Source organism: Nematostella vectensis, chromosome 6 (assembly GCF_932526225.1).
Source record: "Nematostella vectensis chromosome 6, jaNemVect1.1, whole genome shotgun sequence".
NCBI lineage: Eukaryota > Metazoa > Cnidaria > Anthozoa > Actiniaria > Edwardsiidae > Nematostella > Nematostella vectensis.
The window spans coordinates 11,570,905-11,597,299 of NC_064039.1; the positions used below are offsets into that span (position 1 = coordinate 11,570,905).

The 26,395-nt window shown below is 41.4% G+C and overlaps 1 protein-coding gene across 4 annotated transcripts in view; it reads right to left on the bottom strand.

The window, feature by feature from the left end:
• Positions 1 to 30: 30 nt before the first annotated feature.
• The window catches only part of LOC5512045, a 42,039-nt gene continuing 15,674 nt past the window's right edge, over positions 31 to 26,395 (bottom strand). For 2 of the 4 annotated variants that reach the window (XM_048729471.1, XM_048729473.1), the window contains 37 exons: positions 25,809 to 25,906; positions 25,310 to 25,355; positions 24,848 to 24,941; positions 24,757 to 24,774; positions 23,347 to 23,451; positions 23,170 to 23,207; positions 23,002 to 23,080; positions 21,127 to 21,194; positions 20,771 to 20,828; positions 20,550 to 20,612; positions 19,617 to 19,723; positions 19,263 to 19,362; positions 18,978 to 19,075; positions 18,350 to 18,463; positions 17,754 to 17,867; positions 17,378 to 17,471; positions 16,071 to 16,145; positions 14,207 to 14,259; positions 13,854 to 13,938; positions 13,417 to 13,551; positions 12,773 to 12,919; positions 12,064 to 12,162; positions 10,822 to 10,937; positions 10,448 to 10,586; positions 10,289 to 10,342; positions 9,753 to 9,833; positions 8,139 to 8,191; positions 7,309 to 7,443; positions 6,959 to 7,034; positions 6,740 to 6,800; positions 3,810 to 3,901; positions 3,386 to 3,433; positions 2,958 to 3,080; positions 2,610 to 2,687; positions 1,866 to 1,914; positions 1,451 to 1,549; positions 31 to 491 (listed from right to left, as the gene is read on the bottom strand). In XM_048729471.1, coding sequence (XP_048585428.1) covers positions 349 to 491; positions 1,451 to 1,549; positions 1,866 to 1,914; positions 2,610 to 2,687; positions 2,958 to 3,080; positions 3,386 to 3,433; positions 3,810 to 3,901; positions 6,740 to 6,800; positions 6,959 to 7,034; positions 7,309 to 7,443; positions 8,139 to 8,191; positions 9,753 to 9,833; positions 10,289 to 10,342; positions 10,448 to 10,586; positions 10,822 to 10,937; positions 12,064 to 12,162; positions 12,773 to 12,919; positions 13,417 to 13,551; positions 13,854 to 13,938; positions 14,207 to 14,259; positions 16,071 to 16,145; positions 17,378 to 17,471; positions 17,754 to 17,867; positions 18,350 to 18,463; positions 18,978 to 19,075; positions 19,263 to 19,362; positions 19,617 to 19,723; positions 20,550 to 20,612; positions 20,771 to 20,828; positions 21,127 to 21,194; positions 23,002 to 23,080; positions 23,170 to 23,207; positions 23,347 to 23,451; positions 24,757 to 24,774; positions 24,848 to 24,941; positions 25,310 to 25,355; positions 25,809 to 25,906 — 3,235 coding nt within the window. In that variant the 3' untranslated portion in view covers positions 31 to 348. Of the gene's footprint in view, positions 492 to 1,450; positions 1,550 to 1,865; positions 1,915 to 2,609; positions 2,688 to 2,957; positions 3,081 to 3,385; positions 3,434 to 3,809; positions 3,902 to 6,739; positions 6,801 to 6,958; positions 7,035 to 7,308; positions 7,444 to 8,138; positions 8,192 to 9,752; positions 9,834 to 10,288; positions 10,343 to 10,447; positions 10,587 to 10,821; positions 10,938 to 11,046; positions 11,126 to 12,063; positions 12,163 to 12,772; positions 12,920 to 13,416; positions 13,552 to 13,853; positions 13,939 to 14,206; positions 14,260 to 16,070; positions 16,146 to 17,377; positions 17,472 to 17,753; positions 17,868 to 18,349; positions 18,464 to 18,977; positions 19,076 to 19,262; positions 19,363 to 19,616; positions 19,724 to 20,549; positions 20,613 to 20,770; positions 20,829 to 21,126; positions 21,195 to 23,001; positions 23,081 to 23,169; positions 23,208 to 23,346; positions 23,452 to 24,756; positions 24,775 to 24,847; positions 24,942 to 25,309; positions 25,356 to 25,808; positions 25,907 to 26,395 lie in introns of those variants that run through there. The other 2 variants (XM_048729472.1, XM_048729474.1) reach the window with 2 other exon arrangements.

Below are 26,395 nucleotides of genomic sequence, written 5' to 3' on the forward strand. Positions count from 1 at the left end.
GGCGTTGAACATACATATATCTCAGACAAATCAGCTCAAATGCTAAGTTTACTTTTACTTTTTATTTTCTGTACAAATTGTTTATAAAAGCAGAGAGTAACTGAATATTAGTCCCTAAAGCGAGGCTTCCCCGGGAAGGGTTATCTAATAAGCTTTGCACAATGAATGGTGCTGGTGTTGGGAAGAACTAATATAAAACACTCTGACGTACAAACTTTAAAAACTCTAACGCACCCAGTGTTATTTCAATTTTTGAGGCAAAAATACCATATAAAAATCAACTTTACAAACAAGTTATTTCCATAACAAAGACCAATAAAACGCGACCAGTTGCACTCACTAGGTGACCTAGCCTCTGCCCTCGCGCGTGCGCGTCTTGATGATGATCGCTTTCGTGTAGTCTTGTATCGCAGCCTCTCGCTTGGACAGCTTCCCCATGACGTCACCGCGCCGCTTGTAAACGAGGGCATCCCCAGGCCTCAGACTCAGCGCTGAAATGCATCATAACCAACATATTCCTCATTCCTCATCATCAACATAATGATCCTGAACTTTTGTCTTCACCTTCATCAGCATCATAGGCGATTTACACCAGAAACCACGTGACACTGGGCGACAAGCTCTCAAGCGCTCCAACTTTTAGCGGCCGCATGACTTTGGGTGGCAAGTTAGACCGCTCCAACTTTTAGCGGCAAAATAAACATAACAAAACGCAACATATTCAGCTAGAAAGTTTCTTCGCCAAAGATGGCTTACTTTCTTTGACTTTTTCGTCGCTCTTTGGTGCGTCAGAGTACCAAAGCCATGTCTGTGTGGATTTTCGCGCGAGTTTGCCGCTCAAATTGCCATGTGGTTTTTTTTAGTGCGGGTCACCTATTATCATCATCATCATCATCATCATCATCATCATCATCATCATCATCATCATCATCATCATCATCATCATCATCATCCCTAGTCATCATAAATCATTATTATTACCAACATTATCATGGCCATCAATAAATTTGTTTTAATTTGTTCAAATGTTTGTTTACAGCGCTAATAATGTTGTAAAAATTCAGCAGTTTCGAGGCTACTGCCTCTTCATCAGTGTCTAAAAGCAACTCAAAAATTGTCAAATATGTCATCACCACCACAAAAATCAAAGCCACCACACTTATCAGGATATCCATCACCATCCACATATTGACTTCATTACAACCATCACAACCATGGTAATAAACAAAATTATCACCAAAACCACCATCACCAAAATCATCGTTATCATCACGATAACAATCATGGTAGTAATATCATAATCATCGTCATCATCATCGTCATCCTCCTACTCATCGTCATCATCATTATCATAATCTTCATCACCGTCATCATCATCATAGATCATAATCTGGGACAATATAGGCACTATCGTGAGGTAAAATGCCGAGTGACGGTGGTAGAGGGTTACCTCGGGTGTAGTCCTCTTCGGCCTCCTTGTATTTGCGCAGGGATGTGTACAGATTAGCACGGTTGAAGTATACGTGCGCTGCGTATGGGTTCAACTCAACTAGAAAGGCATAACCAAAAACACTATCAGTGCACTCTAGCTAGCAACAATAGTGCAGACAACAATTTCCACAGAGTTCCATAGTTTATAACTTTAATAGTTGACATTCTATGTAATTCTGTCAATGATCTAAAATCTTTTTTAAGGATTTTACAATTTTCAACATTGAATTATTTATATAATTTCGTTCTCTATATTTTGTTCGCCTAGCTGTTGGATTGTGTGATCAGAAGTCATTCAAATGTTGGCCAGTGGGAAATCAATCTATACATGCTACGTTCTAGATTTTTAGTTCTGATTAGTATACTTGACTGACCTGCTAGGTTGAAGTCTTGTATAGCACCTTTTGCGTCTCGCAGCATCACCTGTAAGATATACCACAGTAAGCAGGTATATTTTACAGGTAATGCTGCAGGTAAGCAGGTATTCATAAGCAGTTTTCAAAATAATTTCATCACCATACCATACCATACTATACCATACCATTCCATGTACCATACCATGTACCATACTATGTACCATACCATGTACCATACTATGTACCATACCATGTACCATACCATGTACTATACCATACCATGTACCATACCCTGTACCATACCATGTACCATACCATGTACTATACCATGTATCATACCATGTACCATACCATGTACTATACCATAACATATACCATACCATACTAAGTACCATACCATGAACCCTACCATGTACCATACTATACAATATACCATACCAAGTACCATACCATGAACCATACCATACCATGTACCATACCATACCATGAATCATACCATACCATGTACCATCCATGTACCATACCATGTACCATACCATGTACCATACCATACCATACCATATACCATACCATGTACCATACCATGTACCATACCATGTACCATACCATGTACCATACCATGTACCATACCATACTATACCGTACCATACCATATACCATACCATGTACCATACCATACCATGTACCATACCATTACCATACCAAATCATGCCGCGCCACGCCATACAATATACTCTTACTCTGAACCTATATACACATCACCTTGGTGATCGCCCGGTTGAGCACAGCAGACTCATCATCTCCGATCCAAGACAAGGCTTTATTAAAATAGCTCAGCGCCTGGACATGAGAAGGCATGTTATTCAAGGTATAGGAGATGCGACAAGGCTTTGTTATAATAGCTCAAAAGTAATAAAATATATCATACATGACAAGATAAGCGAGAAAATAGCAGGAAATTAAGAGACGAGGGTTATACGGCTCCAAGCATAACGACAACAAAAAAAGGTGTGTAACAAGACATTTTCATTAAACAATAAATATATATTCACTTGATTATATCTTAACTTGAGAGAGAAATTAACGGGGTTTGGATGAAGAGCGCCTAACCTGCTTGAACTGTCTCTGCCTGAAGTACACATTGCCGGCGTTATAGTACGAGAGGGCGTATGATGGCTCCAGCCTGATGGCCGCCTGGTAGTCACGCACCGCATTCACATAGTCGCCCATGTACTGCAATAAGATGCATAACTCATCATAAGATAGGCATACAGATCATATGATAGGTATAACCGGTTATAAGATAGACATAACACATCAAACGATATTGATAACCCATCATAAGGTAGGTATAACTTATCAAAAGATAGGCATAACATACCATAAGATAGCCATAACTCATCATAAGATAGCCATAACTTATCATAAGATAGGCATAGATCATCATAAGATAGGCATAGCTCATCAAACGATAGGCATAACCCATCCTAAGAGGCATAATAACAGGCTTTATTCAAATTCATCCTTAAAGCACTCACTTGCTGGACCACGCCTCTGTTGTTAAGAAGTTCTGCCGTCTTCGAGATCTACAGGGACCAACATGGATAAGTGGGTAACTAACGGTAGCCCATTGTTATAACAGGGCAGTTAACCGACGGGCTGCTTATCATGTGCGACAACTGAATGACAGCCAAGTCATAGCTGAAGTGTCAGGTGCAAACAGACAGACAATAGGACACTTAGGACAGACTATAAGAAACTTAATAGATAATGGAATTACAAAGGACTCCAACAGGAGCGTAATAGCGGGTCTCATTTTGTCTACACCGTATTGCATTTTTCTTCATTTTACAACCTTTTTGCGCAAAAAAGCACACTAAGAAAGAAAAGTTGCGGGAAATTACTTTACGTACAACAATGGACGTTTATAAAGTAGTTCATTCTTATCTATTGGTTGGTCACCTTGAGTGCCTCATTCATGTCGACAAAAGCGCCAAACGTGTTCCCCATCTGTAGGTTGATGACTGCCCTTCCCTCGAGAGCGGCTTGACAAGCTGCCGAGACAAAACCGAAATATCACCGAGTGTGAGCGCAATTAACACGACGGATAACCGAGGGCTGGTAAGTGACTACTCTGCTTTTGAGAGTAGCTCGTAATGATACCGAGACAAATTCGAACTGAAAGACGAGAGAAACACGAGAAATGACCGAGAGGCGGCTAGTAATTGTTCAGTCCACGACGGATAGCCGAGGGCTGGTAAGTGACTACTCCGCTGTCGAGAGCGGCTCGTAATGATACCGAGACAAAACCGAACTGAAAGACGAGAGAAACATGAAAAATGACCGAGAGGCAGCTAGTAATTGTTCAGTCCTAGAGAAAGGCATGACAGATAACGAAGACAAAACTGAAAGGATGTCGACTGTAAGACAAGACAAACACGAAAGATAACCGAGTGCCTAACAAGATAAAACAAATAAATTGGATTTCAATATTTTAGATATAATAAGATTGTGCAAGCTGGGGAAGAGACACAATCACGACAAATTTTCAGTTTTGTTTTGCTTATGCTATGACTTCATAAGATACATCTAGAATAAGAAGGTAAGTCGATGGCTACTTCCCAAAAAAGTCACATTGATAAAAAAATAATTTATCTTTGGTGACAGCAATATGGGTTTGGTCACATGGAGCACATGACGAATTTACCACCCTAAGGAATAGAACATGAACGAATTTACCACCCTAAGGAATAGAACATGAACGAATTTACCACCCTAAGGAATAGAACATGAACGAATTTACCACCCTAAGGAATAGAACATGAACGAATTTACCACCCTAAGGAATAGAACATGAACGAATTTACCACCCTAAGGAATAGAACATGAACGAATTTACCACCCTAAGGAATAGAACATGAACGAATTTACCACCCTAAGGAATAGAACATGAACGAATTTACCACCCTAAGGAATAGAACATGAACGAATTTACCACCCTAAGGAATAGAACATGAACGAATTTACCACCCTAAGGAATAGAACATGAACGAATTTACCACCCTAAGGAATAGAACATGAACGAATTTACCACCCTAAGGAATAGAACATGAACGAATTTACCACCCTAAGGAATAGAACATGAACGAATTTACCACCCTAAGGAATAGAACATGAACGAATTTACCACCCTAGGAATAGAACATGAACAAATTTACCACCCTAAGGAATAGAACATGAACAAATTTACCACCCTAAGGAATAGAACATGAACGAATTTACCACCCTAAGGAATGGAACATGAACGAATTTACCACCCTAAGGAATAGAACATGAACGAATTTACCACACTAAGGAATAGAACATGAACGAATTTACCACCCTAAGGAATAGAACATGAACGAATTTACCACCCTAAGGTATAAAACATGAACGAATTTACCACCCTAAGGAATAGAACATGAACGAATTTACCACCCTAAGGAATAGAACATGAACGAATTTACCACCCTAAGGAATAGAACATGAACGAATTTACCACCCTAAGGAATAGAACATGAACGAATTTACCACACTAAGGAATAGAACATAAACGAATTTACCACCCTAAGGAATAGAACATGAACGAATTTACCACCCTAAGGAATAGAACATGAACGAATTTACCACCCTACGGAATAGAACATGAACGAATTTACCACCCTAAGGAATAGAACATGAACGAATTTACCACCCTAAGGAATAGAACATGAACGAATTTACCACCCCAAAGAATAGAACATGAACGAATTTACCACCCTAAGGAATAGAAAATTACTAACATACTGTGAAGAGTAAACGCGGCTGGGGTTCAACTAATTTATTAAAATCTGCCACTGATCTAAATTACAAGTGAATTATTAATAATAATAAAATACGATAAAATGAATAAACCCCCACTTGGGAGGGTGGGTGTGGTAAAAAGCTAAGCGTGCTCTCAGTTGAATAGGACGGTGAACTGAGCAATCACATCACATGCTTGAGATTAAATATCGTATAACCTGGCATTACCAACATGCCATTCTGATTGGTGTACTAATTGATCTACGTTAATAATTACCCATTTTGACAGGTCAAAATTAACACATGAACGAATTTACCACCCTAAGGAATAGAACATGAACGAATTTACCACCCTAAGGAATAGAACATGAACGAATTTACCACACCAAGGAATAGAACATGAACGAATTTACCACCCTAAGGAATAAAACATGAACGAATTTACCACCCTAAGGAATAGAACATGAACGAATTTACCACCCCAAGGAATAGAACATGAACGAATTTACCACACTAAGGAAAAGAACATGAACGAATTTACCACACTAAGGAATAGAACATGAACGAATTTACCACCCTAAGGAATAGAACATGAACGAATTTACCACCCTAAGGAATAGAACATGAACGAATTTACCACCCTAAGGAATAGAACATGAACGAATTTACCACCCTAAGGAATAGAACATGAACGAATTTACCACCCTAAGGAATAGAACATGAACGAATTTACCACACTAAGGAATAGAACATGAACGAATTTACCACCCTAAGGAATAGAACATGAACGAATTTACCACCCTAAGGAATAGAACATTAACGAATTTACCACCCTAAGGTATAAAACATGAACGAATTTACCACACTAAGGAATAGAACATGAACGAATTTACCACCCTAAGGAATAGAACATGAACGAATTTACCACACTAAGGAATAGAACATGAACGAATTTACCACCCTAAGGAATAGAACATGAACGAATTTACCAAACTAAGGAATAGAACATGAACGAATTTGACATTATAAGAGATAAAATGAACATATGTGATTCTCCGGCTCAAACTTACTGGAATCGATGGCAATTGCGGCAGAGAACTGATTCCAGGCCGCCTGAAATTTACCCTCGACCTGTGAATAAACAGGAATAACCTATATTTACATATCCATAAATCAATAAATGCACTACATTATGACGACGATAGATATTGCTACAAGAAGATGTAACTTGTACGGAAAAAGGGCCATAGCGGTAAGTCAAGCCGTGGTTCGCATGTGATACGTCTTACCTGTAAGTTATAAGCCAGGTTCACACGAGCGGACAGGCACAGAGGATCAAGATGTAGAGCCTTGAGGTAGTCGCGTCTGATAAGAATAGAGATTAGGATTAGAATCTAGTAGAATTGAAGAAAAGTGACCTCAAAACAATAAAACAACAGGTAACAATGGAAAAGTGGACAAAACGTTAATGGAACGACTAATAAAAAAGAGGACAGATTAACTGAAAAAAGAACAGACGATCAAAATAAAAAGGAAAACGAAAAAAGTCAACTGATTAAAATTGAGAATGGAACGAAAACCAAAACGAACCATCGAAAATGGGAATAAAAAGATCGCTACGAATGCAGTCAATCCCTACCTGCCCAGGACATTTCCTTGCTCGTGCCCAAAGTCCATGAGGGCGTTGCCTCGTCCATTGTACGCCTCCACAAAGAACGGGTCGATCTTGAGGGCATCGTCATACGCCGCGACGGCCTCCTCCAGCTTGTTCAACCTAGTGGCGAACAAAAGATGGTTCACCCATGAGGATCTCGAGCATAGTCAAGGGGCTTCCCCCTCCCCTCCCCCTCCACCTTTGGCTGCCAAGTGAATGGGCAAAAAATAACACACATATATACAAAAAAGCATGAAAAAAGCAAACAAAGCATGCCTACTCCCTAGTTGATGCTAAAAAAAACAATAACACCAATGGCGATAGCACTAACGACAAAAACAACAACACCAACAACTAAAACAACAATGAAGACAACGAACACAGTATCTCGTGTACTTACTTGTGGTAGCAGAGCCTTAGCGTGTGGCCGTGTACTTACTTGTGATAGCAGAGCCCTAGCGTGTGGCCGTGTACTTACTTGTGGTAGCAGAGCCCTAGCGTGTGGCCGTGTACTTACTTGTGGTAGCAGAGCCCTAGCGTGTGGCCGTGTACTTACTTGTGATAGCAGAGCCCTAGCGTGTGGCCGTGTACTTACTTGTGGTAGCAGAGCCCTAGCGTGTGGCCGTGTACTTACTTGTAGCGTGTGGCCGTGTACTTACTTGTGATAGCAGAGCCCTAGCGTGTGGCCGTGTACTTACTTGTGGTAGCAGAGCCCTAGCGTGTGGCCGTGTACTTACTTGTGGTAGCAGAGCCCTAGCGTGTGGCCGTGTACTTACTTGTGGTAGCAGAGCCCTAGCGTGTGGCCGTGTACTTACTTGTGGTAGCAGAGCCCTAGGGTGTGGCGAATCTTGGGGTTCAGCGTAGACACCTATGACCATGATCCAAAAATACATTACATGCATAGTGTACAATACAATAATTTCAATTAAAGCGTGAAACACCAAATAATGTTTAGAACTTTATTTTATTTTATTTTGTAGAATTTAGTACTATTTAGTGAATTTAGTAAAAATTGAAGCGTGAAGGCGGTGTAGATTACAACAATTCATCATACATTCGTTTACGGAGAGCTTGAAATCTACACCGCCTTCACGCTTCAACTATTTTTACTAAATTCTACAAAATAGTAACTACTTACTTAAGAGACTTTTCTCGGTTATTACACCCCTTATTATTTATTCATTTGCCTTTGTTTAACCGATATAAATAACTTAAGTTTTGTATTTTTTGGCTATCGGTGGCGCTCGCCGGTTCGTCATTCTTTTTTTTTTCCAAAATTTTCCTCTTCAATCTCTTCAGGATAATAAAACTCCGACTCAGAGTGCTCGTCCATTCCCATTTTTGGGATTTTATGGAGATTTGTGCAACCGAATAAAACAACACAAAAAAGCTCACAAAATGTCCCGCTCCGGATACGGAAAAAGACGGCCCGCCAACCAACCATTTCTGCTTCTTCTGGGTGTTTGAATTCACTACTCGTATGTTCGCTGTCGCTCATTTTGCAGTTTGAAGGTGGAAAATAATTTCAAAAAACAGAAGATTGTGAATTTTTTTTCGTAGGGCAATACGGAATTCCGTAATGCCCTCAGAGACGGGCAATACGGGAATGTAACGACTACAAATTAGCCAATTACAGCGCACGTACTATTGTAGCCATATAATAATACTAAATATTATTTAGTGTTTCACGCTTTTATTGCAAGCACTCTATAAGTATCCAGTAAACTGAAGCTGTTAGTAACGTTAAGTTTAGGCACTAAGTGAGTGAGCGTGACGATCATTTTTATTACCCTCGATTGTTTTGGCAAAAAACATAATTAACCATGATTACTCTTTAATTAAACAATAAAATGGAGCTATTTTCATTGCAGGATGAATAGTATTTCACAGTTATTAATGTGGATTAATATGAATCTTGTTTGCGTGCTTCGTCACACGAGTAGGAATAAGTGTTCCAGGGGACTGTGGGAAGTAATACAAATTTTCACCCCAATTTCTCGTTACAGCGCGACCAAGAAAACCGTGAACACCGGAAATATGTATGGAATGTTTGTTCCGACCAATCACTCGCGAGATATTTAAACAGTCAACTACAATCTTCAACAAAAGTAAGTGGGACACCTCCCATACGAACAACCGCCAACCCTCTCCCCCCGATTAATATTGGTTAGAGGCGATTTTTCAGCTCAAAACACAAGCTGTAGCAAGGTGATCATTTGCCCTCCAACATTGAGGAAGAAAAAGGGAAAGTGTCCCATTAGTTTTGTAACAGATTGTAGAAACATGTCTCAACAAGTCTCAGTGTCTGAATTCTCGCGTCTGATTCGTCAGAAGACAATAAACATTCCACACATATTTTAGGTGTTCACGGTTTTACTGGTTGCGCTGTAAATGCTGGTGTTGTGTAACGTTGTCTAAAAATGCTCTACCTTGGCTGCGGCTTTGAAATCTTCTAAAGCATTCTCGATGTCTCCGATCTCCAGGTAGAGCAGACCGCGATTCTGTAGAACCTGAAAATCAGTAAAAAAGGTAATATCACCCACTTTGTAAAGTGCCAATCAAAAGGTGAAAAGAAACGTCATAAAATACAAGAAATCAAATTAATATTTCAGGTACTTGAATAAATTATCTTTTTTCATTTTTTTTTTACGTATCCTCGCAAGATTTGCATGGAACGTCGATGATATGGCGCTACACACACCGAGTGACATTGAAATGGCGTTACGCACCGTAAGACGTTGACATGGCGTTACACACAGCGTGTGACATTGCGTTACTCACAGCGTGACAATGAATAAAGTTGCGCATCGAAAGACGCTGAAATGCCGTTACAAGCGCGTGGATTGACATGGCGTAACGCGAGCCGTGTGACAATGACATTGTGTTAGACCCACCACGTGACACAAAATGCGTGTGCGACATAGCGTTACACCAGCCGCGTGACATTGAAATAGCCTTACAATACCTTGAGGTTTGGATTGGTCTCCAGAAGCATAACCGTGCCGTAATCCATCAAAGCCTGTAACGAGAAATGAACGAGAATTCATTCATCGGACTGTTTAGCGTAACCTCTAAATTAGGATTTAAATAGAAATCGTACGACTGATTAGAATATGGAAGAAACCTTTTGAAAGTATTTCATCTCGTGGTGACAGACGGCGCGGTTGAAGTAGGCGAGGGAACATCGGCAGTCAATAGCAACAGCTTCTGTTAAGTCCTTCACAGCTAGACCGAAGGCCTTTATGTGGTACTTCAACGCACCCCTGTCGAACAACAACACGCAATAATGTGAATGCACCCCTTTAAAAAACATGTAGCTATCGTGAGAATAATTCCTTCCTGAATAATAAAGCAATGCAGTCATGAGGGAATAGAGAAAATATTTCCATCGTTTAATGCCCTGCTAGCTCTATTGCCATAAAACGATGGAAAGATTATCGGGTCCATAAGTTTCCGTACGGCCCGCGTACCCGGTCAATAAGAGGTATTTATACGCACCTGTAGAGATACGCGCGTACGGATTGCGGTTGTAGTTTGATGGCTTCGTTGCAGCTCATGATTCCCTTACTATATCGACCTTTCATCCCATAGTACGCAGCGCGACTGAGAAACGCCTGCATGGAAGCAATAAACGATGTTACTCAGTCATTTGATTCCCTTACTATATCGACCCTTTATCACATAGTACGCAGCGCGACTGAGAAACGCCTGCATGGAAGCAATAAACGATGTTACTCAGTCATTTGATTCCCTTACTATATCGACCCTTCATCCCATAGTACGCAGCGCGACTGAGAAACGCCTGCATGGAAGTATGAACAACATAATTCAATCACTTTCTTGAGCTTGTTTATAAAAATCTCCATGGTCAACATCAATAAGCAATTTTGGTAACTGTTTACTAGCACTTAATAATTTCACATCTAATATACGTTCATTGTTGAGGACTAATGTCTGATATCAAATCTCGGGTTGCGAGTTTTAACTGCTCGGTTGAAGTCCTACCTGGAAAAGCTTTGGGTTAATGGCAAGTCCTCAGTTGATGTCGTACCAGGAAAAGCTTTGGATTAATGGCAAGTGCTCAGTGATGTCCTACCTGGAAAAGCTTTGGGTTAATGGCACGTGCTCAGTTGAAGTCCTACCTGGAAAAGCTTTGGGTTAATGGCAAGTGCTCAGTTGATGTCCTACCTCGAAAAGCTTTGGGTTAATGGCAAGTGCTCAGTTGATATCCTACCTGGAAAAGCTTTGGGTTAATGGCAAGTGCTCAGTTGATGTCCTACCTGGAAAAGCTTTGGGTTAATGGCACGTGCTCGGTTGATGTCCTACCTCGAAAAGCTTTGGGTTAATGGCAAGAGCTCGGTTGATGTTCTACCTGGAAAAGCTTTGGGCTTATGGCAACTGTTCGGTTGTTGTCCTACCTGGAAAAGCTTGGGGTTAATGGCACGTGCTAGGTTGATGTCCTACCTGGAAAAGCTTTGGGTTCATGGCAAGTGCTCGGTTGAAGTCCTACCTGGAAAAGCTTTGGGTTAATGGCAAGTGCTCGTTTGAAGTCCTACCTGGAAAAGCTTTGGGTTAATGGCAAGGGCTCAGTTGATGTCCTACCTGGAAAAGCTTTGGGTTAATGGCAAGTGCTCGGTTGAAGTCCTACCTGGAAAAGCTTTGGGTTAATGGCAAGTGCTCAGTTGAAGTCCTACCTGGAAAAGCGTTGGTTTAATGGCAAGTGCTCGGTTGAAGTCCTACCTGGAAAAGCTTTGGGTTAATGGCAAGTGCTCGGTTAAAGTCATGCACGCCCTTAGTATGGCTGAGCTTCATCTTTGTCAGCCCTCTCTGGTAGAACGCCTAAACATGATGACAGGTTTGAGTTGTTGAGGGTGGAAATATAAAGAAAACATCTTAGACATCACCTTTGAAATTAACAGTAGATCGAGTTATCGAGGGCTCAAGTTACTGAATTCTACTGATGTATGATCTATTTATGTGTCTTGTCCAGTCACGTGAAGTCTGATACAGTCACATGATGCGTAGCCTAGTTACACTCACGTTATATTGTCTTGTCACTTTACAAGTAGTTGCGTCATGTGTCATGTCTGGTCACGTGATGAGTTGTCTAGTCTGATGGCTTGGTATCTAATCACGTGCTATTAGGTCTTGTCACGTAATAAGAGTCACGTGCCGTGTCTGATCACGTGATGTGTTGTCACATGGCTTGTTATCTAGTCATACGTGATTAGGTCTTGTCACGTAATGAGAGTCATGTGTCGTGTCTGGTCACGTGATGTGTTGTCACGTGATGTGTTGTCGCATGGCTTGGTATCCAGTCACGTGTGATTAGGGCTTGTCACGTAATAAGGGTTATGTGCCATGTCTGGTCACATGATGTGTTGTCACATGGCTTGGTATCTAGTCACCTGAAGTTTCGTCTTGGTCACGTGATCTATTGTATTTTTACCTCTGCATAATCAGGGTTGACTTTGATGGCTTCATTATAAGCATCTAATGCGCCGGAGTCGTTATGCACCTCTGATTGACACATGCCAATCAGGAAGTAGACGCCAGCAGCTTCTAGCGGCATGGGGTTGCGGCTATTCCATGGTGTCTACGAAAAGTGATGAGATCACACGAGAGCAAAGAGTGAATTGATTGTTTTTTTTTAAGAATACAGAAATAGCAAAAAGGCCAAGCTGTTGGGTTCATGGATCCCAGGGGACAATGGATCCAGCTTGACTTCCTTGACATTTTCCACCCAGTGTTATTGTAATGCTGATAAGATGAATTTTAGTGTGACACTAGTCTATAACTATTTTCATCTATTGTATCTATCTTAACATCTGTCTTAAAGATAGCGATGAAATGATTTTCTCCGCTAACAAAATTACTCCCTTTCACCGCCGAAAATTGTTATTACAACACAGAAATTCCCGCCCAAACAATACGCAGTCGTTTTGACTGCGTCACGCAATTCCCTCACTGAGCTCAAGCGCAGTCCTGGCCTGTGTCACGCAATGAGCTTACTGAGCTACTGAGGGGAGTAGTGCAAAATTCCAGCAGAGGATTCGGTAAAATAAGTGGTACAGCAAACGGGTGGACGCTCACCAGTATTTCGATGGCCTTCAAAAAGCTCGAGATGGCGTCCTCGAACCTTTTGGCCTTCATGTTGGTCTTGCCGAGGAGGACGAATATCTGCGCAGATGGCTTGACACGTGTCGCACGTTCCAGTACATCGATAGCCTGTAGGAAGCAAACATTACTTTTCTTTTATATGCTAAATGCTCAAGTACATCGATATCCTGTAGGAAGCAAACATGACTTGGCTTTTACTAAATACATCGATATCCTGTAGGAAGCAAACATGACTTGGCTTTTATATGCTAAATGCAAAATAGCTTGAGAAAGATGATACGAATGCTGGAGAAATTGTTATAAACATAGTTCAATATTTGCCAATTATGCTGGCTCTCAACATGTTACCTTGCCGTAAAAGAGAGAAGTTAATATAGCGTTGGAATGGGAACACTGGACATAGGCCCTACCTGATCAAAGTTCTTGAGGAAACTGTGTACTACGGCTTGCTGCGTTGCTGAAGCGCCCAGGCCCTGGTTAAGCTGAGCGGCTTGTCTAAACACAAGAGGTAAAACAAAGCAAGCTATTCAAACTACTTTGATTCTATTCAATATCGGAAGACTGACTGTGATGAAATCCCGGAGTAGCCATCTAAAAACAAATGTTTATATCCTATTTACAAACTTCAATCGAAAATACCGCTATAGCTTTGCAAAATCAGCCGATGGAAATAGATGCTTTTCCACGCTCTGTACTTTATAGGATGACAAAATGGCGGCTAACAAGGGCTAGTTTAAAGATATGTTGTGAGTTATTAACTAACTTGACATGGAAACTGGCGAGGTCTAACTTCTTCTGTTCCAGCAACAGTTTGCCCTGAAAACAGAAGGATGTAAGCATTTCCAAGGTGATCTGAGTACAAGAGAATGGCAAGTTTGGCAGAGACGGCGCACACTCCAAAGTGATCTGAGTACAAGAGAATGGCAAGTTTGGCATAGACGGCGCACACTCCAAAGTGATCTGAGTACAAGAGAATGGCAAGTTTGGCAGAGACGGCGCACACTCCAAAGTGATCTAAGTACAAGAGAATGGCAAGTTTGGCAGAGACGGCGCACACTCCAAAGTGATCTGAGTACAAGAGAATGGCAAGTTTGGCATAGACGGCGCACACTCCAAAGTGATCTAAGTACATGAGAATGGCAAGTTTGGTAGAGACGGCGCACACTCCAAAGTGATCTGAGTACATGAGAATGGCAAGTTTGGTAGAGACGGCGCACACTCCAAAGTGATCTGAGTACAAGAGAATGGCAAGTTTGGCAGAGACGGCGCACACTCCAAAGTGATCTGAGTACAAGAGAATGGCAAGTTTGGCATAGACGGCGCACACTCCAAAGTGATCTAAGTACATGAGAATGGCAAGTTTGGTAGAGACGGCGCACACTCCAAAGTGATCTGAGTACATGAGAATGGCAAGTTTGGCATAGACGGCGCACACTCCAAAGTGATCTAAGTACATGAGAATGGCAAGTTTGGTAGAGACGGCGCACACTCCAAAGTGATCTGAGTACAAGAGAATGGCAAGTTTGGCATAGACGGCGCACACTCCAAAGTGATCTAAGTACATGAGAATGGCAAGTTTGGTAGAGACGGCGCACACTCCAAAGTGATCTGAGTACAAGAGAATGGCAAGTTTGGCAGAGACGGCGCACACTCCAAAGTGATCTGAGTACAAGAGAATGGCAAGTTTGGCATAGACGGCGCACACTCCAAAGTGATCTAAGTACATGAGAATGGCAAGTTTGGTAGAGACGGCGCACACTCCAAAGTGATCTGAGTACATGAGAATGGCAAGTTTGGCATAGACGGCGCACACTCCAAAGTGATCTAAGTACATGAGAATGGCAAGTTTGGTAGAGACGGCGCACACTCCAAAGTGATCTGAGTACAAGAGAATGGCAAGTTTGGCATAGACGGCGCACACTCCAAAGTGATCTAAGTACATGAGAATGGCAAGTTTGGTAGAGACGGCGCACACTCCAAAGTGATCTGAGTACATGAGAATGGCAAGTTTGGCATAGACGGCGCACACTCCAAAGTGATCTAAGTACATGAGAATGGCAAGTTTGGTAGAGACGGCGCACACTCCAAAGTGATCTGAGTACATGAGAATGGCAAGTTTGGTAGAGACGGCGCACACTCCAAAGTGATCTGAGTACAAGAGAATGGCAAGTTTGGCAGAGACGGCGCACACTCCAAAGTGATCTGAGTACAAGAGAATGGCAAGTTTGGCATAGACGGCGCACACTCCAAAGTGATCTAAGTACATGAGAATGGCAAGTTTGGTAGAGACGGCGCACACTCCAAAGTGATCTAAGTACATGAGAATGGCAAGTTTGGTAGAGACGGCGCACACTCCAAAGTGATCTGAGTACAAGAGAATGGCAAGTTTGGTAGAGACGGCGCACACTCCAAAGTGATCTAAGTACAAGAGAATGGCAAGTTTGGCAGAGACGGCGCACACTCCAAAGTGATCTGAGTACAAGAGAATGGCAAGTTTGGCAGAGACGGCGCACACTCCAAAGTGATCTGAGTACAAGAGAATGGCAAGTTTGGCAGAGACGGCGCACACTCCAAAGTGATCTGAGTACATGAGAATGGCAAGTTTGGCATAGACGGCGCACACTCACCCTGGCCATGTGGTAGTCGGACACATCTGGTCTCATGTGGATGGCCCGGGCATAGTCAAGGATCGCCTCTTGTAACTGGAAACATTCAAGGAGAAAACACAGGTCAGAGTGAAATCGCAATGACATAATAAGCTATAATACAAACCAAAGAGAGACATAATACAAACCAAAGAAAGACAAAACACAAACCAAAGAGAGACAAAATACAAACCAAAGAGAGACATAATACAAACCAAAGAGAGACATAATACAAACCAAAGAGAGACATAATACAAACCAAAGAGAGACATAATACAAACCAAAGAGAGACATAATGCAAACCAAAGAGAGGCATAATACAAACCAAAGAGAGGCATAATACAAACCAAAGAGAGACATAATGCAAACCAAAGAGAGGCATAATACAAATCAAAGAGAGACATAATACAAACCAAAGAGAGACAATAAAAACCAAAGAAAGACATATTACAAACCAAAGAGAGGCATAATATAAACCAAAGAGAGACAATACAAACCAAAGAGAGACATAATACAAACCAAAGAGAGACATAATACAAACCAAAGAGAGACAATACAAACCAAAGAGAGACAATACAAACCAAAGACAGACATAATACAAACCAAAGAGAGACAATACAAACCAAAGAGAGACAATACAAACCAAAGAGAGAAAATAAAAACCAAAGAAAGACATATTACAAACCAAAGAGAGGCATAATATAAACCAAAGAGAGACAATACAAACCAAAGAGAGTCATAATGCAAACCAAAGAGAGGCATAATGCAAACCAAAGAGAGACAATACAAACCAAAGAGAGACATAATACAAACCAAAGTAAGACAAAATACAAACCAAAGAGAGACAAAATACAAACCAAAGAGAGACATAATACAAACCAAAGAAAGACAAAATACAAACCAAAGAGAGACAAAATACAAACGAAAGAAAGACATATTACAAACCAAAGAGAGGCATAATATAAACCAAAGAGATACATAATACAAACCAAAGAGAGACATAATGCAAACCAAAGAGAGGCATAATACAAACCAAAGAGAGGCATAATACAAACCAAAGAGAGACATAATGCAAACCAAAGAGAGGCATAATACAAACCAAAGAGAGACATAATACAAACCAAAGAAAGACATATTACAAACCAAAGAGAGACAATACAAACCAAAGAGAGACATAATACAAACCAAAGAGAGGCATAATACAAACCAAAGAGAGACATAAAACAAACCAAAGAGAGGCATTGCAGAGTGAAATCGCAATGATATAATGTAAAGGAGTAGCTTCATACCATGCCCATCTTCTGAAAGGCTTCCGCGCGACAGATCAACGCGCGCACGTACGTGGGGTCCACGCGGATGGCGGACGTGTACTGACGGATGGCCCTTAAATAAGAAAATAAAACAAATGTTAAAGGAGAATTCAGTTTAGCTTACGTGTACTGATGGATGACTCTTAAATAAGACAATCATTCGACAGTGAGGAGAATTCAGAAGATCAAATGGGAGGATTCACGAACACTTGTTGTGGGAACGTATGATTAAGACCAAGTTTTCCTGTATAATACATGTAGGATCATGTGGCAATGTTATAAACAGATAACGTGCTATGGCTCTGTGTGCCAGTGTTGATGTCGATGTCATGTTCAGGGACGTCGATCTTCTTACTTCTGGTAATTGCTGTGCTTGATGATGTAGATAAGCCCAATGTTGACGTAGGCTGATGCTAGCGATGGGTCCAGCCTGATAGCAGCCTCGAAATCGGGAATCGCGTCTTCCCACCTGATAACAACGAGAGATACATGAACAAGTAATTGCGAGGTGGAATCAAGGAAATATAAAGCAAACGTGACCAAAAAGAGGCCCAAGTAAAGTAATGGCGCGAGGTGGAATCGAGGAAATATACCGCGAACGTGACCATAAATAAGTCCAAGTAATCGCGAGGTGGTATCGAGGAAATAAACAGCCCATGTGACCATAAAGAAGTCCAAGTAGTTGCGAGGCGGAGTCGAGGAAATATACAGCGAACGTGAACGAAAAGAAGTCAAAGTAATCGCTAGGTGGAATCTCGGAAATAAACAGCGAACGTGACCAAAAAGAAGTCCAAGTAATCGCGCAATGTGGAATCGAGAAAATAAACAGCACACGTGACCAAAGAGAAGTCCAAGCGATCGCGCGATGTGGACTCCATTAAACATCCAACCAGAATTTGAATTAATAATCGGGAATCAGGAATAAATGGGTGGGCTTGCACCTGGGCGTACCGTTTGAGATCGGTGTAAAGTATACCGCGGTGCATGAATGCCATCACGTTCTCCTCTGAGTCGTCCAGAAGAAGAGAGACGCTGAAATCTTGTAGCGCTCTGCGGGGATGGATCCTTGGGGCAAGCAAGGACAACACATTCTTAACATTAGCGATCAAATATACTGTATCACTGTTTAGTCCAAAGAAATCGGACATTTGAAGAAATCAAAAATATTTTTCATGAGTAAAAATATATGGAGTAATTGAAAGGAAAAACAAATTACTTCGAGTTTATTGGAGTTAATTGCGATTATGGAGGGTTCGAGTTATCGAGATTTAATTGTATATCTGTTCAGTTAAGTTAATTTGTTAAAACATCCATCTTTTTAAGAATAAATCAACCGGATTGGACGTCAAGAGTTAACTTCCTGTATAAAATCAGTCCTTACTTTCTAAGAAAAGATCTACCGGATTGGACGTCTAGCGGTAACCTCCTATACAAAATTAGTCATTACTTTCTAAGAATACATCCACCGGATATGACGTCTAGCGGTAACTTCCTGTACAAAATCAGTCCTTACTTTCTAAGAATACATCCACAGGATGTGACGTCTAGCGGTAACTTCCTGTACAAAATCAGACCTTACTTTCTAAGAATACACCCGCGTTGGTAGAAAGCCACCGCGTTGTCCGGATTATAGTGCACCCCCGCTGCTAGATCTGGTAAGGCCTTGCTGAACTGACCCTGTCAACAATTACACGAAGGTTAAAGTCCATGATCCTACTTCCCTTTCTGATGAACCAAGGTACAGGGGAGGGGTAAGTCGTTACCAGGGGGAGGGGTGGGTACTTACCATTTTAGCAAAGACTGTTCCTCTATATAACTATAGGCACGGGAATCCTGATTTACTAGGGAAGGGGTGGGTCCTTACCATTTTTGCAAAGACTGTTCCTCTGTAAGTGTAGGCACGGGAGTCCTGAGGGTCCTGTTCCAGGATTTCCGTGAAGTCATTCACTGCACCAGTCCAATTCCTGGAAAAGAAAAAGGGCACCTGACGATGACAGGAAAGAATATACAAATAAAAAGGTAGAGATAATGATACGAGGATACTTTTTTAAATCAATAGATAGTGAAATGACAATAAAATTGAGAACAAAACGTCTGAGAAATCGACCAAATTTATCACTTTTACTTAACTATTACAATGAGTGGACCAGTACTCAACTCGAATTTTCATTTTCCAGACGAATAAGGAAGTACTCGCTTGAGTTGTTAGTCTACTCACTCGTTGTTGAATCGGTACATGCCGATCTCGAACATGGCCTCTGTCTTGCTCGGCAGCAAACGTGACGCGATCTTGTAGTCTTCCAAAGCGAGAAGCATATCCCCACGCTAGACAAACATGACATATATAGAATCAAAGACAGAACACAGCACTTATTATGACATGGAAAGCTTAGTATAAACCCGGTAACATTAACAACGCTGGCATAGTCCAAACATCTGTCAGTCCTCGCTTGACCAGGGTGACGATGCAAGATAGGGCCTGAATCAAAACAACGCTTGTGTGGACCTAGGTCGCCTGTGCGAGCATACTATGTTGCGTCAAGGTCGACCACGGCTGTGCCTAGCCCAGCTTTCCACGAGACAAAGAAACCGGTAAATGATTCACCTAAGGCACTATTTATAGGTCGCGCCCCTGCCTTGCCAAATCTAATTATTTGATTGAGCTCATGAAGAGTTAGACATCTGAATCAATTATTCGGCTAGTTCGGCACGCCAGTCGTGTAATGGCAAAAGTATGACACCCATTAAAACGTCGAGCTTTTGATTAAATAAATCAAATACCATAGTTATTTTGATATTGTGCAACAGGAACCCAACATCAAGTCATTTTTTTACTCCTCGCAACCTATTGAGCGCGACTCACGTCTGAATAAACGTTGAGCCCAATGCATTTGTGTCGATGCAAATAGACAAATAAATTCGGCACGGCAGGAGCGCTAGGCGCAAATCGTGTCTAAATCAGACTGTGCTTTGGGAAGTGTCTTCTAACCTGATGTAAACAGCGTATTATTGGTTTGCAATACTTTTCTCCTTCGGTCCCCTACCTCTCCCTCTATCAACCTATATCGACCCCTTCCCTCCCCTTCACCTCCCTCCAACTTCTTCCCATCCAGCCTTTCCTCTCTTCTGTTAAAATTGATAAGGGTATTACCATTTTAAACATGGCTGCTCGCTGGTAGTACGTCTCGACATCATTGGGGTTCAGCTTGATAGCCTGTTCGTAAAAATAAGAGTACAAATCTAGTTAGGAAATGTATTACAATGGAATGCAAGCAAAGTAAGAGTTACTAAAGTACGAGAATAGAGACCAAAATAAGACAGGTACGGGATGATTGACGAGGAGAAGTTAATATAAACATAGTCGTGACTAACCTGAGAATAGTTAACGATGGCCATGGTGGCGTCGCCTTCTTGTCGATATAGCTCCGCCCTGGAATAAAAGTGATGAATGAAAGTCACCATGCAATGGGTATTCGTGCAAATATAAAGAAAATGGTTACCTGCACCTTCAAAAGAGATCTCAATATTCTATCAAAGCAGAGTAAAAATTCCTTGAATCTATTTGGACAATTCCATTAACAGACAAAAAATTTGTCAGTTTTAAGGTGTCCTGCGCCCGCGAGCATAGAAAAAAATTCATTTTCATCACTAGGGCATGGATAAAGAGATCCCGCAGCTTGAAGGAAGCTCTCCTAGAAATAGTCCTCATTACAAACGAGGTGGCTTACCGTGACCTGTATGCCCGTGCCTGGCTACTGCTGTGCTTGATAATAAACGTCAGATCGTCCAAGGCGGCCTACAAGATATGACAGGACCAATGAGGGAAGATAGTCCATGTACAAGACCTTAATGAGGTGAAGATGGTCCATAGACAAGACCTCAATAAGGTTTAAATAGTTCACGGACAAGACCTCAATGAGGCGTAGAAATTTAATCGACAAGACCTTAATAAGGTGTAGATTGTTTATGGACAAGGCCTCAATGAGGCGTAGATAGTTCATGGACAAGACCTCAATGAGGTGTAGATAGCTCATGGACAAGACCTCAATGAGACGTAGATAGTTCATGGACAAGACCTCAATGAGACGTAGATAGTTCATGGACAAGGCCTCAATGAGGCGTAGATAGTTCATGGACAAGACCTCAATGAGACGTAGATAGTTCATGGACAAGACCCTAATTGAGATGTAGATAGTTCATGGACAAGACCGCAATGAGGCGTAGATAGTTCATGAACAAGACCCCAATGAGGTGTAGATAGTTCATGGACAAGACCTCAATGAGGTGTAAATAGTTCATGGGCAAGACCTCAATGAGGCGTAGATAGTTCTGAACAAGACCCCAATGAGGTGTAAATAGTTCATGGACAAGACCCATTTGAGGTGTAGATAGTTCATGGACAAGACCTCAATGAGGCGTAGATAGTTCATGGACAAGACCTCAATGAGGCGTAGATAGTTCATGGACAAGACCTTAATTGAGATGTAGATAGTTCATGGACAAGACCCCAAAGGGGTGTAGATAGTCCACGGACAAGACCCCATTGAGGTGTAGATAGTTCATGGACAAGACCTCAATGAGGCGTAGATAGTTTATGGACAAGACCTCAATGAGGCGTAGATAGTTCATGGACAAGACCCCATTGAGGTGTAGATAGTTCATGGACAAGACCTCAATGAGGCGTAGATAGTTCATGGACAAGACATTAATTGAGATGTAGATAGTTCATGGACAAGACCTCCAAGGGGTCTTGACTATCTACGACTCATTGAGGTCTTGTCCATGAACTATTTACACCTCATTGCGGTCTTGTCCATGAGCTATTTACACCTCATTGAGGTCTTGTCCATGAACTATTTACACCTCATTGGGGTCTTGTTCATGAACTATCTACGCCTCATTGCGGTCTTGTCCATGAGCTATCTACAAGACCTGAATAAGGCGTAGATAGTTCATGGACAAGACATTAATTGAGATGTAGATAGTTCATGGACAAGACCCCAATGAGGTGTAGATAGTCCATGGACAAGACCCTAATTGAGATGTAGATAGTTCATGGACAAGACCCTAATTGAGATGTAGATAGTTCATGGACAAGACCGCAATGAGGCGTAGATAGTTCATGAACAAGACCCTAATGAGGTGTAAATAGTTCATGGACAAGACCTCAATGAGCGGTAGATAGTTCATGGACAAGACCTCAATGAGGCGTAGACATTTCATCGACAAGACCTTAATGAGGTGTAGATAGTTCATGGACAAGACCTTAATTGAGATGTAGATAGTTCATGGACAAGACCGCAATGAGCCGTAGATAGTTCATGAACAAGACCCCAATGAGGTGTAGATAGTTCATGGGCAAGACCTCAATGAGGTGTAGATAGTACATGGACAAGGCGTAGATAGTTCATGGACAAGGCGTAGATAGTTCATGAACAAGGCGTAGATAGTTCATGGACAAGGCGTAGATAGCTCATGAACAAGGAGTAGATAGTTCATGGACAAGGCGTAGATAGTTCATGGACAAGGCGTAGATAATTCATGGACAAGGAGTAGATAGTTCATAGACAATGCGTAGATAGCTGTGGATACCTGTGCCGTACCTTTTTGTTGTTTTGTAGCAAATAGAGTAGATGTCTGTGCCAGTATGCATCCAGTAGCATGTTCTCCAGCTCAATTGCTCTACAAACACACGAGGGTTATTGGTATAATTGTAAAACATATGCTAGTTATGGTAAGAGAAGTCCAAGAAAAGAATGTATCGAACTCACTTGTTCAAGTCGTCCCAGGCTTTTTTCAGCTCCCCAACCTAAAAATTAAGGTCAAAAGATGCAACATTTGTGTAATACACCACTGGGTGTATGACCAAGTGCGTATACACCTTACGATGGATGGCCCCTCCCCAGCAGTCTCCCCGCCACTGGGCGTATGACCAAGTGCGTACACACCTTACGATGAATGGCCCCCCGCCGGCAGAGGTACATGGCGAGAGTCTCCCTCTTCTCTGTCCCCTCAATAAGTACGTCAAGTTTGTCTGCTTCTTCCTTCAGGGCCTGAGGTCAAAATGAAACTTTTAGTAAAAAAAAATACAGACAGGATATCCTGGCTTGAGGGCAAAATGAGAAAAACGGCCTGAGGACCAAAGTACACATTAGCAAAAGACAATAAAACAGCCTGATGACAAAATGGCACTTTGAACAAAGCACAACAACGCTCAACAACACAACAACTTTTTTTTTGCCTTATGACAAAATGAGACTACGAGAAACAAACAACCAAAAATCGAATCTCTTAAGTCTTTCATCACCATTACGCCCTGAGACGCCTGTAAAATATAGGCCCAACTCCAAAACGTCAGAAATGCAAACTGAACATCACCAGACCCGGATACTTATAGATTCCTCCAAGGCATAGACGACCTTCAAAAGCGCATCTAAGCAATGTAATAGAATTGACTCTTTTGTCAAAATATCAACCTTGATTTCTGACCAATTCATAAACAAATGCTTAAACTCACCAAAAAAGACACAAAATTCCGAACTACAAATAGAGACAAGCAAACACAGATCACAAATAGATACCTTTATTGCGCTCCATCAGGTCCCATTTTACAGCAATCAGTCACAATAATCAATGCTAGAACCTCCATTTGAAGCGAGTCACCATGTTTAGCCTATTTTGCATGCCTGCACTGCATCATTGGAAACACCTTGACAGACCGGCGGGCAATCTCCTCCCCCACAATCATAACAGTTTTTTGCCCCGAAGCCAAACAAAACATTTCCAGGTCCAAGGAACCCAGAATAAGCCTGAAAACAATTTTTGAATAAGGTTGGGTAGCAAAGATGGCCCACATTGGAGAGTATGAGGCCATTCACTAGAAAATTCCTTTCTCACTTGGCGAAGCCCAGACAAGGAATTATCCCATTGAATCAACCTCAGCGTGCAAACATCCATCAGCACAGCATTAATTATGCCCAAATAGACTTTATGATGTCCTAAGGCACTCTCCAGGTGTGAAAAAGCTGTAATTTTTAAGCAAATTACAAGCAAAACTGTTGTAAGCAACAGGCTGTAGCAGTGCCGTCGCTAGAAAGAAAAGGCACTGCAGTGCATTGTTAGAAACTTCAAGACATACCGTCTTGGGTCAGCGGTAGCTTAGCTTAACTGGTAGTGTTGGACTTGAAATAGGGGGGAGGTTTCTGTTTTCAGTCTGTTTTTCTTACAATGTTGCTCAAAAGTACCCAGGAGTGAACTTCAAGGCATACCGTCTTGGGTCAGCGGTAGCTTAGCTTAACTGGTAGTGCTGGACTTGAAATAGGCGGGGGAGGTTTCTGTTTTCAGTCTGTTTTTCTTACCATTTTGATCAAAAGTACCTAGGAGTGAAAGGGTTAAGGTTGCAAGAAAAAGGAGTGACTTGCACTTGCACAGAAAAGAGGCATTACTAACCATGTACAGTTCGTAGTTGGTACTGCTGATCTCGGGTTCTATTACTTGAACTTTGTCTAGTATAGCACTGTTAACGACGGTCCCACTTGACTTACTGCAAGAACAAAAAATGCAGTAGCTAAACTTCTACTCAGTGTCACACAATCAATGCCACCTGATCTAAAGACACGTCACGAATGAACGTCACAAACTACGTCAAACGATCACTCAACTTGGAAAAAAAAACCTCACGTAACTGTGTCACACAATAAATGCTATGCCACTTGGTCTAGAGAAGTTGTGTCACGCATGAACGTCACAAAATTACGATACATTATCACGATCACTCAAATCGGTCTAGGAAAGAAACGTCACGTAAATACGTTGAACCATAAAGGACTTGTAACTTGGCATCACGAAACGACACACACCACCACTGTCACAAAATTTACGTCACACAACTTGGGGTCAAGCAAGGCTTACCTCGCTCCAGTAGGCGCCCGAGGTGACGTGGTGCTCATTAAATCGACTGGGAATGAAATTGGAGTACGTTTATTGAGTCATAACGGAGTATGACAATGTGCAGTTACAAAAATATTATCCGCTTCCTCTACCTCCTCCTCAATAGGAAAATTTCAAAGCTGGTTCCCGGGAGTGATAAACAAACTGTTTTCCCCGTAAAATCACTCAGGGGTTGAGATAGTGGAAAGAGAGGCATTCTTCGTCAGCTTATATTGTTTATTTTCTGGCCAATTTTGTTGATTGAATTTTTTCGTGGCTTGGCTGTGTTTCTGTAACCATCGCTGCTTTGCTTGGTATTTTTTAGAAGGAAAATTTGGCTGACCCCTCATGAATGAATTCTTAGAAATCTATTTGTGTCATGTTATCATTTGTGCTTGTGAACTCTGGGTCATTATGGTTTTGGCAATTTCGGCCATTTCTGAAGCATTTGGTTTTGACCTTAATGCTGCTAATATCTTACATTGGATTTGTGGTGATGCTGTGCTTGGAGGGTAGACTTCGTCGAACCATTTGTACCAGTACTGCTCCCTCACCCAATCATACTCATCCAAGACAGGCCTGGCCATTCACAAACACAAGTTACACGAAATGACAACACTGTCAATTTAATGGGTAGGGCAGTGCGACAGAGCAAAAAAAAATGGCATGAATTTCTTCAATTCTCAAGCTCAAGATTCCGCATACAAGGAGTTCCTCTGACCAAATATGAAATCTAGAAATGAAAGATATGAAATCTAGATATTAGCAAGCAAATTGGGCTTGATTTTTTATCAGAGCCCGACTTCTCCCTAAAACGAGGAGAATTAATACTTTGAACATTTGAATAAGACTAATCCATTCGAATAAAACACCTTTTGATATGATGGTTTACATAACATAAGGAACCTCTATGCAGAAATTTAAGCTTACCCAAATTAACCAGACCTTATTTTGGAGAAACTTGCCATTTTTTTTTTTTTGCTCTGTCGGGCAGTGCTAGTAATGATGTAATGAGGGTGATAATAGCAATAATATAATACAATAGTAAAATGCAATAATATAATAATA